At 39.7% G+C, this 13,534-nt stretch overlaps 1 protein-coding gene across 5 annotated transcripts in view; it reads left to right on the top strand.

Moving 5' to 3' along the window:
* The window catches only part of NSD2 (nuclear receptor binding SET domain protein 2), a 172,445-nt gene extending 165,384 nt beyond the window's left edge, over window positions 1-7,061 (top strand). For all 5 annotated transcript variants that reach the window (XM_039541944.1, XM_039541941.1, XM_039541942.1 and 2 more), the window contains one exon: window positions 4,230-7,061. In XM_039541944.1, coding sequence (XP_039397878.1) covers window positions 4,230-4,498 — 269 coding nt within the window. In that variant the 3' untranslated portion in view covers window positions 4,499-7,061. The remainder of the gene's footprint in view (window positions 1-4,229) is intronic.
* The last annotated feature ends 6,473 nt before the right edge of the window (window positions 7,062-13,534 follow it).

The following is a 13,534-nucleotide window of genomic DNA, read 5'->3' as shown; positions in this document are numbered from 1 at the left end:
ATGCCTTTCTGGGAAAATGACATTTAGTTTAAGGAACCCAGGCAGTGGTGCTCATCTCACTCAATTAGGCCAGGGTTCTGCTGTCACATAGAAAGTGAAATCATCCCCAGAAGAACTCATGAACTCAGATAGTTCAAAGATGCACGTGCTAAAGGAAAAGCAACAGCATCTGGACTGAGGTAAGTATGAGGACTTTTGGAGTGGTGGGTCTCAAGTTATGTCTCATATGTGATTGAGTGAGGTCTGTTACACATCTCTGGTCCCAGAACTGAACCTGATATGTGAAAAGGAGAAGCAAGCAAAGCCAGTCTATTCAAAGCCAAGTAAAATGATGACCAAGCCAATGTCCCAGGGCAGGAGGGGTTGGATGAATATGGAGTTGGTGATATGGGAACTCTGCCTGTGACCAAAGCTTGGAATGAAGGGGCCAGTTGGTGCCAAGATACCAGTTGCTGAAAATGTTAACACTAAGGATGGTCCAGACACTAAATGTATTCAGTATCATGGTACGGAGGAGGGTCATTTCATGGTTTTACCTTAACTCCAAGGAAGGAAAATACCTTGAACTCAGTAGACTTGCTGTCTGCACTCACTGATTCCAAGTTGATGTTCCAGCTTACGTTGCCAGGGGAATTGAATCCAAGGTTGAACAGCTCTTGGGGGGTGGCTTAGCATGATTCTGCTCAACACAGTCTGTCATGCAGGATGACATGTGAAGGTCATGTTCTTAGGCCCTTGAATCCATCTGGCTGCTCATTCCCAATTTAACAGATCAATTCCAGGAATTGGATGTTTAATCCTTCAGATCCGGTGGATAAAAATCAATAATTTAAAAAAAAATTAAAAATGCAATTTTTAAAATTTAAATTGGACTTATTTTGATGTTTAAATTATATTTTTTTCTTTTTTAAAATAAGCCTGTTTGAAATGAAATCTGAATTTAATACAAATTATGTTAAGGACTTAACTGTTTATAATCTCTTAAAACATTTAAATAAAAAGTAAATATGCTGAATCCATGACCCTCTTTCAAAAGCTGTGAGTTGAAGCCTGCTTTTCTATATAAAAAAGAATTGGGGGAGGGCGGGAATCTAACTGTTGAAGTCAGGCTGACCTACTGTGCCATATTTATAAAGCTTAAGTAATTTAGGGGACTTCAATTTTCGTGAGACTAGGAACTTACGCTCCAGTTTTTTTCACTTAGGCATGTTTGAACATTTTCCCAGGCTGACCTGAAATAATTAGTTTAATTCACTAGCTACAGTTAATCCCTCTATTTAGTAAATCATTTAGTTGTAAATGTGAAATCTATTTTGGACACACACACTTCTCTTATCAAAACATTTAAGGTTGTCTGTTTAATAAAATAAATTGTATACACTGTTTTATGTGTTCAGTTGAATTCCAGTTACCATCATAATGCAAATTATGAGCAAAAAGTTAATTATCTAGTAAAGAAACAACATATCATTTACCATTTTCTAACATAATAAAAATGTACAAATAATAGGAATTTGAAAATATTAAGCTGTATAATTGCTTATAGTTAGTGTACCCTCTTAGCTAGCAAAAAATATGTACCTGTATCTAGTGTAAAGGTTCTATTTAGTTATAAAGCAACATGTTTTAATGGTTCTGTCAGGGGTCGGCAACTTTTCAGAAGCGGTGTGCCGAGTCTTCATTTATTCACTCTAATTTAAGGTTTCGCGTGCCGGTAATACATTTTAACGTTTTTAGAAGGTCTCGTTCTATAAGTCTGTATTATATAACTAAACTATTTTTGTATGTAAACAAGGTTTTCAAAATGTTTAAGAAGCTTCATTTAAAATTAAATTAAAATGCTGATCTTATGCCGCCAGCCTGCTCAGCTCGCTGCCAGCCTGGGGCTCTGTTCACCTAGGCCGGCAGCGGTCTGAGCAGGGCCTGCGGCTGGGACCCCCAGACCTGGTGGGGGTGGTTCAGGGGTCAGGGCAGAGGGCTGGGTGTGTGGGGGGGTTCAGGGGTCAGGGCAGGCGGGGGCTGGAAGGGATATGCTCTGTTCCACCCCCTGCCCCAAGGACCCGTCCCTACCTCTTCTCTGCCTTCTCTTCGGAGCTGTGTGCACGCTGCCACTCTTCCCCCTCCCCCTCGCTAGGGCCATCAGCTGATTGGTGCAGGGGAGGAGAGGGGGAGGGGCAGGAAAGCACCATGCTGAAGGAAGAAGCTGGGGAGGGTGAAGCTTGGCTGCCGCAGGACCAAGCTTCTGCCTCCTGCCCCCGCAGAGGAAAGCAGTGGGCGGGGGGGCTGAGTTGGGCTGGGGGCCGGGACCACGGCAGCGTGCCGCTCAAAATCGGCTTGTGTGCCTTGTTTGGGTTATACCAACAAATGAGAGTGCACCTTTAGAAAATAACTGAAGTACAAATGGAAAAGTTGACTAAAGTTAATGGTTTAAATTGAGGCTTTCCACTTGGTGGATTTAAATCAATCCACCATGCTTCAGACAGTTGGTTCCAGAAGGTAATGCTGACATAGCCAGTCCTGGAAGATGATCGCTTTCCTTGTGGATGGTAAAAACCTTGCACGCTGGTAAAAAACCTTGCACAATGAACACTGATCAAGAGTGTGCCCCTCCTGTGCCCGACTGTCTTGGCTGTTATGGATATGGTGCTATCCGGAGGGGCATGGAATAGGAACGAACATAGGACTGGAAAGGACCTCCTGTGTATAATCCTGTTTATAAATTTAACAAGCTCCATCTGAAAACTAGTTAGAAGCTGTTTGCCCCACTACTCCTATTGGAAGACTGCAGAAAGTCACCCCTCTGATGGTAAGAAACTTTCTAATTACCATCTAAATTTATTCATGGCCAGTTTATAGCCATTTGCTTTTGGTTCAGTACTGTCCTTTAGCTTAAATAGCTCTTATCCCCTCCTGCGCTTTATCCCCCTGATGTATTTATAGAGAGCAATCCTATCCCCTGTCAGCCAAGGCTAAACAGCCAAGCTTTTTCTATCGCCTCTTGTAAGACTCTCCATTCCTCTGATCATCGTTCTAGCTTTTCTCTGCACCTATTCCAGTTTGAATGAATCTTTCCTGGACGTGGGTGAGCAGAATTGTACCCAGAATTTCAGATGAGATCTTACTAGTGCTTTGTTCAATGGTATTAATGCCTCCCTATTTCTACTGAAAGTAATTCACCTCATACATCATAGGATCATATTTGCCTATTTTCTGGCCACATCATGTTGGTGGCTCATGATCATCCTGTGATTGATCAATACACCCAGGACTTTTTCCTCTTCTGTTATTTCCAGCTGATTAGCCCCCAGCTTATAGCAGAAATTCTTACTAGTCTCTAAATGCAGGACTCTGAGAGAAGTTTTAAACTTTCACGAAAGGGAGCAGATAGGGATAGCAATGGATGCTGCTGAATCTTGCTTGTTGGCTACTATGGTTAGAAATGACTGAATGGTGGTTGGAGCTGTATCACATAATAACCTGGAGTAGAGTGCTGAGGACATACGGGGTCTACAAATCCCCACAGGACACTGCAACTTGCATAGTTTCAGTGTTATCTACATCACCTGCAATGAAGATCCATGTAGATAATGCTCAAAGAAGAATTAATTTTCCCTGCATTTAACTCTGCACCACTTGTTTATTTTTGTTTTTTGGCAGTCAGCAACTTCAGAATAGGGAAAAGATAGATGTGCACGCAGAAATGTGACACACAAGTAGATTTAGAGATGTCTGTCAGTTCTTTGCTGTAACTTCTGGGATGGATAGAGGTTTCCAGAAACCACAGATTAACCAAAGCAAAAGAGCAACAGCATGGAGTTCACTGAATTATTTGATTTCCACATGAACAGACGTTCTCATTAAAAGGCAGAAAGCTTTTACTATACTGGATTGGAACTCAAGATATTGCAAGTAACCCCCTGAATAATTTATACTGATTTGACTCTGGTGCTGTTTAAGTAAAATGTGGTCAAGTGTGCTGTTCAATACAGGCTACTGAGCTTAACTAAAAGTACTCTACTATTTTGCTTTTAACAAGAGTAATTAGTAACAACAGTTAAAATCTTGAGTTATATTTTTTTTATAACTATCCACTTTAAAGCAAAGTCAGTATTTATCATACCGAGATTAAAACGCTAAATGTATATTCTGCTTTTTTGCAACATGAAGTTTATTCTCCTGTTAACAAAGAAAATCTCAATTTATCTAATGCTCTTCATCTTTAATTACAGGAAAGTGGGAGTGTCCTTGGCACCACTGTGATGTTTGTGGCAAACCTTCTGTTTCTTTTTGCCACTTCTGCCCAAATTCTTTCTGCAAAGAACATGAAGATGGGACAGTACTAAATTCTACATTAGATGGACAGTTATGCTGCTCTGAACATGTTCTTGGGGTAGATTCTGTTGAAAATCAGAAGACTGAGAAACTCCCCCCAAAATTGACCAAGTTGAAGCCTAAGAGAAAGCGAAGAAACAGATGGATGAGAGCTGAATGCAAATAATAATGAACTGCAGTTTCTACTGCCAACACTATCTTGTAGATAAGTTGTGAATAGGGCCAGGGAAGGACACAATTTTACATATATCCTGTAAAGGTTACATTTGGGTGAAAAGCATTTTTTAATCCACTGAGCCAACCACAGCAGTCTTCTGCTGCATCTGCACTGATAACGAACTATGGCATACATAGTTCAGAAATTTTTCAGGACAAACCAAACTTATTACTCAGCATTACAGTTACACTTGAATTTTACAATTGTAAAAGGTTCCCTCCAATGTTTTTTCCCTTTGGAGGTAAATTAAAATCAAACCAGGTAGGCATATAAATGTAGTTCTTGAGATAGTATTTGCCATCCAACAGATGTTTAAAATAGTATATCCTTGAAAGATGTTATTAGTTCTCAAGTTGTTTTAAATAAATAAGAAATGGCTTGGTATGCAATCCCAATGAGATCTGCTTGCCTTGTATTCATTGTGGAGGAAGTGCTCGAGTGCCATGCACAACCCAGGTGCATAGCTCAGTATAACCACAGACTTTACAATTTGTTCTTGCTCTTACAAAATGGCTATCTAATTGTTCTTAAATAAAAAATAATTGGTTTTAAATATCCTTCCACCAAGCAATACAGTGCATGGTGGAAAGAAGCACACTGTACTAGCAAGGGGAAACCTTGCAAGAGATTTTTTTTCTATGCTCTTTTTTTCCCCCTCTATTTAATTTCAGCTAAATAGAAATACACTTGATCTTGCAGCACCATACAAAGTCCAGATTTAAGTGATATTGCCTTGCAATCGAGGCCCAATATTTAGGATATTTGTTTTTTAATTTTAAAAAAAGCTGTTTTTTTCTCAAATTTGATGACCTTTTTTTTGTTCAAAGTCAAGCATTTCTCCGCAGTTTGCAATCCAAACATTGCATCATGTTAGTGCAAAAAAACAAAATGTGAAACTGAATAGTCAATTAAATGAAAAAGCCAGAAGAAATTATTTAAAAGTAAAATAGATTTTAAACTAACACAAATGACATAATTAAGTTAAATTTTATATTTAATTATGTCCCTTTTTCAACAGCTCTCATGAAAAATGACTCAGATAGGGCAAACTACTTGAAGTCATTCCTTACTGGCTTAGGAGTTCACCACCTGGCTTTTTACCACCACTTCATTATTTCAGCAAAGCTGTTTCAATTTTTTGACTCCCATAAGATTTTCAAAATTACAGTATACATGCATACAATATTTAGGCTAAATGGTAATAATTATAGAATTAGGGAAAAAAGGTAAAGAAAAATATCTGAAATTTTACCTGCTATTTGATGCTATTTTTGTGTAATTGCAATATGGTTAGGCAACGTTACAAACAAGTTTTGACTTGTGCAATCATAACTCAGCCCACATAAATGCAATGTACACTCTTATGCCCATTTAATAATTTTTATATGTTTTAGCTTAGTTTGCCTTAAATAGTGCGGAACCTCTGTGTAGTTCCTCTTTAATGAAGCATAGCTATATCATAAAAATGTATGTTTGTTTTTTCAGGGCTTGATTGCAGATCTAGCTTTAATTATTGAAATCTACACCTGTTCCCCATATATGAAAACTTTGTGACTGTCATTTTATTAGAAAATTTTAATTGAAACAATTCTAAAATGTATCTTTACCCCCTGGCGAAATCTGAAATCTCTTTATTTTTGTTTTGTAACTGAGCAACTGCTTTGCTTTTTTTTTGTTTTGTTTTGTTTTTTATCAAAGTTTATAAACACTGTTGGAAGGTTAATTCTTCCTTTTTCAACTAATCCTTTGCTTGAAGTAACACACAGTTCAATGTAGGAAAAAGTGTTACATTAGTGGTTATGAGATTTTTACTTCACTTTTAGCAAATCAATATACAAAAAGACTTGCACATGATGTAAAAATTGAAGGTTTCTCAAATATGTTTGTGGGGAATGTTCTTTCTTTGGAGGTCCTTTCTTATACTGCCAAGGCTGAAGCATAGACAGGTACCTAAAATGAAAACCAAAAAGGTATACTGTATATTCTTTCAGGATGGGGAAGGGAAGTTAGATATATTTTGAAGGGAGGGAGGGGGGAAAGGGAGGGAGCAAAGGCAAAAAGTTTTTCCTGATCACTTTCAAGCAAAATGAAGGAATTTGGTGTAATAAGAATGAATATTTCAATATTTGTTTCTTTGGATAAAATAACCTGTAAGGAAAGGTTTATAAGAATACTTTTTAAATAAGTTATTATAAAACTTACCTTGAATTCTAGTGCTTTAAAAATTTTATATTGTTCATAGGTTTGTAGCTTTGTATCACCTCATTGCTGTACTAGTTCCAGTGTGCTGGAATAGTTGTGGTCCTGTTCCTAATGGGCAGATATCCCCATCACAGAAACCACCATCAGCACTGGTATTAATTGGCACCATTGCAGAGACCAAAAACTGAATGATTGTGGAATCTGCCAATTTACCTTCTTGGTCAGGTTCTGAAGCACATCAGTGCAGCAGCATGCACTACTGCCATTCATGCTGTGCTTGTCTGTGGATAAATAAAGACTTCAGTCTCCATGGCTGTCACTTCTAACACTTTTTCAAAATTTAGAGAGTGATTTCCTGCTGTCTGTGGTTTATTCTTTCTACTTTCTTCCCAATCTTAAATTATTTGGGCCAGTAGTTACTTGCATCCCTGAGAAGAATAAACTCTAGGGCTTGCACCTCTAGATGTTTACTTAGTTAATTATTGAAAATCCTATTCTTTCTATTGATTACTTACTCTTGAAATTGATACCCTTTACAAATATTGGTCAAATTCTCCCCTGATTCATATCCCATGCAACCTTACTGAGCTCAGCAGGATTGCTTTCAATGTAGCTCAGGGTATAATTTAGTCTGTGGTTCAGTAAGATATTTTAAACATCTTTTTTTCATTAATACTTTCTACACCTTATGTCTTAAAAAACAGACCGTCTCATGTAAAGGGACACAAGAACCTTTAGTAGCCAACATCTACAAAGACTGGGCATCCAATTGTAAAGTCATCTAAATACCAATTGCAACATAAGCATGTCATGAACCTATATCAAAATGTTTACATTTCATCTCAGCCATTGAGGTATAAGAGCTGATTTTTTTTTCGGTAAATTCTGCTACACTAAGTTGGTATACAATAGGCAAATTAAAATAGGTTGTTGCCTTCTGATCAAATCAGAAGTATGGTTCCAGTTAAAACATATCAGAAGTATTTTTATACGGTCTGGAAATATAATCAATTAAATTGAATTGTGGGTTTGTTCTGTAGTTTGCATTCATGGTAAGTTTTTAGGGGCTTTTATTTTAAATATTTTAAATACTGGAGTTATTTGGAGAAGTATTAAAGGAAATATTCTATATTGCTAGTCATTATTCCTTGACAACCCCTTGAGAAATTTGTGTCTTATTAAATATTAAAGTTCATTCTTAGTTATCTTATTTTTGAAATTGCCAGTTTTGTTTGGAAATGTGAATATAGTGCAGGCTCTATTCTTACCGTAATCTTTTAAAAAACAATGAAATGGTGTATATTGTGGAAATACATGAGTGTATTGCTGTATCAGTAAGGCTTGAAAGGACTGTGGCTTCATAATGAAAATTTATGCTTCAGGGTTTTTTGAAAAGGTTGACCGGAATTAGCACCATTTTAAGCTTTTATCTAGGTGTTACTGGTTGTGCTTTAGACTTTGCTGTTATGTCTTTCAGTTTGTTATAGGTAGAGCTGGTAGTTCAGCCCAACACTTCCCATTATAAGGAGGAATTGACCTGTTTCTGCTGTCAGTTGCTTATAATCATTTGGGCTAACATTTTCCATGCCAGGTGACTGTCAGGCTAATTTTTATATTTTTTCCCCAAGTTTCAGCAAAAATGGTCAGCTGTTCCCAAGAACAAGATTAGGAAAAATTATGTTGTTTTCCCCATGTTGGAAAAAAGATTCTCACATTTGTTTTGTTGAGAAATTTGCACATTCATTCTCTTGAGCAGGGATTTCAAATTGGATATGGGGGGTAGCCTTTGTGTCAGGAATGTGCCTTTTGCTTTTCCTGTGAAAAATCACCCAAATTTGGCCAGGTCATAAGCCTTTGAAAGATCTCCTATTGCGTATGCTCAGTAGAGAGTTGTTTTGAGTTTGGCAGCTAAATTCTGTGCAGATTACCTGTACTGAGAATGCTTCATCCCAGGGTTGCAGAGACTGAGGGTATAGCTACACTTGCAGCTGTACAGTGCTGGGAGTTAAACCTGTCTTCATACAGCTGAGTAGGGAAAGCGCTGCAGTCTGGCCACACTGACAGCTACCAGCACACTGTCGTGGCCACATTTGCAGCGGTGTTGGGAGTGGTGCATTATGGGCAGCTATCCCAGCATTCAAGTCGCTGCAATGTGCTTTTCAAAAGGGAGGGGTGGAGTGTGACATGGAACGTGGGGGAGACAGAGAGTGGATTTTTGGAGCCAACACTCTGTCAGCAGCTGCAAGTTCAGACCCTCTCCCCCACCCCTCTCTCGCTCACTGAAAGTAATTAGCCCTCTTTGTTTTTTTCCCTCACAGACCAGATAAGCAGCCTCCCCAAAACGGAACCCCCCCACACGCCGTGCTGCTTCTCTCCTCAAGCCCCCTCTCTTCAAGCAAACACTAGCTGTGGGTGTTCCAAGGGGAGCTCATTCACAGCAAACAGGAGCAGTGTTTGGTTATTTGATAAGCAGCTTCGGGAGCCCGGAGTTCACAACAAAACAAATAGAGTTATCTTTACTAAAAAGCATTATGGGAAGGTTCCGGAGGTCAGTTACAGCGTAGTAAGATTATTCCCTGTTTACACTGGCACCCCAGCGCTGCAGGAGCAGCGCTATTCTCTCTATTCCTCTCGTCGAGGTGGAGTACATACAGCGCTGTAGCCAGGGAGATACCGCGCTGTATGTGCCTTGCCAGTGTGGACGGGGAGTGAGTTACAGCGCTGTAAAGCCACCACCAGCACTGTAACTCTCAAGTGTAGCCAAGGCCTGAGCAGGCTACCTACCCTGCAATTGCTCCTCCTGGCTGCTGCTGTGGACCAGGCAGGGATCTGAGCAGGGAGTCTATCTCCCCTGTGCTTTCAGTGCCACCCTGCTGAGCCCAGGCAGTGTGTTGGAGGAATTGGGCCTATTCAAATGCAGGGCGGGGACAAGAGCAGCCAGACCTGAATAGGTAGAGGAAATTGGGACAAGCAGCCTTGAGAGAGGATAAAGGGACTGGAGGAGAAGGGGGGGACTGATCAAATGGGTAGTGGTCGGGAGGAGAACTGAGATTAAATAAGGGGGGGCGGGCTGAGAGAGAGAGTGGGTGGAGGGAGGGAAACTGAGATTGTCTGGGCATAGAGCCTGCTGGGTAAACTAAGATGCAGAATAGCAAATAGATTTTTATACTATGATACTGAACAACATTGGATGCATAATGTGTACCAAAGCTCTCCAAGTTCCCAGTCCTGTTTCATGATGCTGAATTCCTACTCTAAGGATCTCTGAAAAGCATTGTTTCCAATTTTTTAAATATTTTTCTAGTACTTAAATTTGAACCAGCTCCATTTTATACCTATACAGCAATGTCAAACTGTCACCACTTTTGGTTCACATACGTTTTTAAAGATGAAACTAGCAATATTCAGACTCTTGAGTATATTGAGGTATTTTATTCTCTGAATTGAGTACTAATACTTGAAAAAACTGGAAAACCAGACTTGAAACAGAAAATAATTGAGCAAAATAACATTGATTATTCTCTCTGTAAAACTGTTTTAAACTAGATTTTCTTATAACCCATTTGAAATGTTTATTGTATGAACTGATTCAATATTTCAGTTACTTTCAGGTTCAGGCACTTAATATGCATGCCTCAAGGATTTTTCATTTGAAGGAAATGTAATAATTGTGTAATATTGTAAGAGTAAATACACTAGTGGGGCATTTTCTGAACTTGACCATTTTTTAAAAATAAAAGAATCTTAGGACAATTAAGTATACGAACACTTCACTGGAGTATAATGTTGCTGGTAAGCATTATATATATATATATATATGGGCTGTAGATCTTTGTGACTTTGATACAAGTTAAAGGTTTTGTGACTCTTGGAAAAGAAAGGAATAATTGTAAAGGTATCTGGCCCAATACTGCTCCAGTCAGAATGATTCTGAATTAATTGTGCGCAGATAGACAAAACTACTGCATGTGGAATGTTCCTGTTTGATGATGGCTCTTGTGGAAAAAAAAATGCATCACCTGACATCCCTGGTTCCAAAGCACTTTCTCACTAAGGGGTCATTCCAGCTCTCCTTAGTCAATCAAAATATTCCCATTGACTTCATTAGGAGTTGGGTCAGGCCCTAAATATGAAAAACTGTGCCTGTCCAGAATTGAAGAGCTGTAACTCTGCTCACTTATACTTAGAATCCTTATTCCCAGTGGCTAGTGTATGAAAAATCCATACTTTTTTTATTTTGCAGGGTTCCAACATCTGATGGGCATACTACGGTAACATATAAACCAAGGTCTTTGCTCCAGTGAGCTTACAATCTAATTTACAATGCACTTCAGGTGGTAAAGTCCAAAAATGCCCTGCTCTAATTTATTTGAAAACAGAAAAGCTCCACAGTTCCTTCCCATATACTTGAGTCATTTGGCAATGAGTCTGGCATGCTTTCTGGCTCCTTTTCTTCCCTAGGGCAGGATCGAGGTTCTTACAGGTATTCACTGCCACATTACTTCTCAGATTATATAGGAGAGGATGAGGACCCAATATAGAATCTGGCCCTTACTCTAGATTGAACTGAGCTAAATTACTAATAAAGTCTGTTCCTTGACTAAAAACTGAGATGGTTAGAGGGATGCAATCAATTTACAAATTCAGACACCAATATTTTTAAACTTAGTATTGTTAAAAGTAACACAATATGAGAGACTGGAATGTGGGTGGTGGTGCCTACTGGTTGGAGCAGAAGTTAAGCCTAGTGGCTATAGTAGGAGTTGGTAGCCAGGAATAGAAGTCTAGAGTTAGAGCTGGAGTGAGGGGTCGGAGCTGAAATCAGGAATCAGAGTTGAGGGTCAGAGCTGGGTTACCTGGAATGAGGCACGTCTGGGTCCAGAGCAGGAAGAAGGCAAGAGCAAGGCTGGGGACAAGTAAGCAGAGGAACTCACTGGGAGAATGTTCTAAGCAGCCGTTGGCCTAATGCTGCTGCTGGGCTTAAGAGTGTGCCTCTTGGTTCCTGCAGCCAATTAGGCAGTTTGGACAATGAGCTGATTCTGCTGTGAGTCCTCTGTTGCTCAGTAAGGAGGTGGAGCTAGCTGATCCCAGCCTTAGCTGCAAGTGTTAATTCCTGTAGACAGTAGTGGTGTAGCTGTGTTGGTCCCAGAAGAGTAGACACACAAGGTGGGTGAGGTAATATCTTGTATTGTCCAAACTCTATTGGTGAGAGAGAGAAGCTTTCAAACTTGCACAGACCCGAAATGTTGTTTCCATGACAGCATGTTGCATATGTTGTTTACCCTTTGTAGTCAGATAGTACGTTGTGTTTTATGTGGGTCTTTCATACAGAAGCAAGGTTTTTTTAATGTGTGTAATACCCAGCACTTTTTTGTAAAATAGATCTATACAGAAAGGAGAACCCAGTATTCTGAGAAAATAAAACAGAAATACATATGAGGAGATGAAAGCAATTTCTTCATACACAGGCGGTATGGAAAAATTAAATACTTCACTGAGAGAGACTACCCATGGTAAAGCCTCTACACTGAAGTAGTTGGAAGGAGTGGCTTTTATGAAATTCATTCCACCCCTACAAAACTTGAGTAAAGTGGGGGCTGAGTGAAGACAGATTCCATCCCCAGTGCAAGAGATAACAAGGTTAAAGTACAATCCCCTATTCCTCCTGCAACATACAGTCTGGAATAGTTGCTGCTGCTTCTTTATATGGGGTTCCTATTAACTGCATCCATGTGCAAGCATGACTTATTGCCCTCTCCACAGTGCTGCTCTTTGTCAATGTATTTAAAGCAGGTGAAGTACACCTTTGTGACACAAAGGGAGAGCAGTAACTTCCCACCACGACATGCTTTTGCAAGACAGCTAGCATGGGCCCTCTGTATGAATTCCACCCTAGTAGAAAGTGACAATAATGCACACAGAATGGTGGTATTACACCATAGTTGAAATCCTGGCCCCACAGAAGTCAATGGGAGTCTTACTTAAATAGGGCTAGGATTTCTTCACCTCATTCTTACACAGAAAGGAATTACTTATACAATTATTTTTTTTAAAATCACTTCCAATAAAGATGCATCAACATGTAGTTTTCTGTAGAGAGAGAGGTGTCTCACGAGAGGTGTTAGCAGTGGCTGAAGTTTTCTATACAATTTGGGACAGATCAAGTACAGCATTTCATATGTTGTAATGACTGATCAGTCATCACGGATAGGGCCAGAACTTTGTCGCAGGCATTCCAGTACTAGTATCTAGGACAGTTCTGGTTGGTCCTGTGTAGAAAGCTGCTTTCAATTACAGTAGTGCTTCCCATCCTTTTCTGAATAGAGGTCTGATTAAGATGGAACAGAGGAAACACCTCACACTTCAGTAGTTGTATCTGCTTTTGTCTATTTTCTCCCTTACTCCTGTCTTCTTATCTTGTATTTTCACCTTTTGGTTATGTGTATGCGGCAAAAAAGAAGACTCTCAGTAGTGAATCTCAGAGCCCAGGTCAACTGACTCGGGTTCACACTCTGGGGCTAAAATATAGCAGTGTAGATATTTGGGCTCAAACTGGAGCCTGGGCTCTGAAACCTGGCTGGGGGTATGTGCCGTAAGCCCAAGTCAGTTGACATGGACTCTGAGATTCGCTGCTATGGGTCTGTTTTTGCAGAGTAGACCTACCTTTTGTTGTTCCTGCTCACCAATGCTATGTGCAGTTCGGTGGCTCTGAGGGGCCGGGGTGCTGAGTGCCATGAAGGAGGAGGAAATGACTGTTGGGTTGCTTGTCTGATGCAGCAGCCC

The sequence above is a fragment of the Mauremys reevesii genome, linkage group 5, assembly GCF_016161935.1.
Source record: "Mauremys reevesii isolate NIE-2019 linkage group 5, ASM1616193v1, whole genome shotgun sequence".
In the NCBI taxonomy this organism is placed as follows: Eukaryota; Metazoa; Chordata; order Testudines; family Geoemydidae; genus Mauremys; species Mauremys reevesii.
The sequence above is the reverse complement of the archived record's forward strand: the minus strand, read 5'-3'. Positions and strand labels throughout refer to the sequence as shown.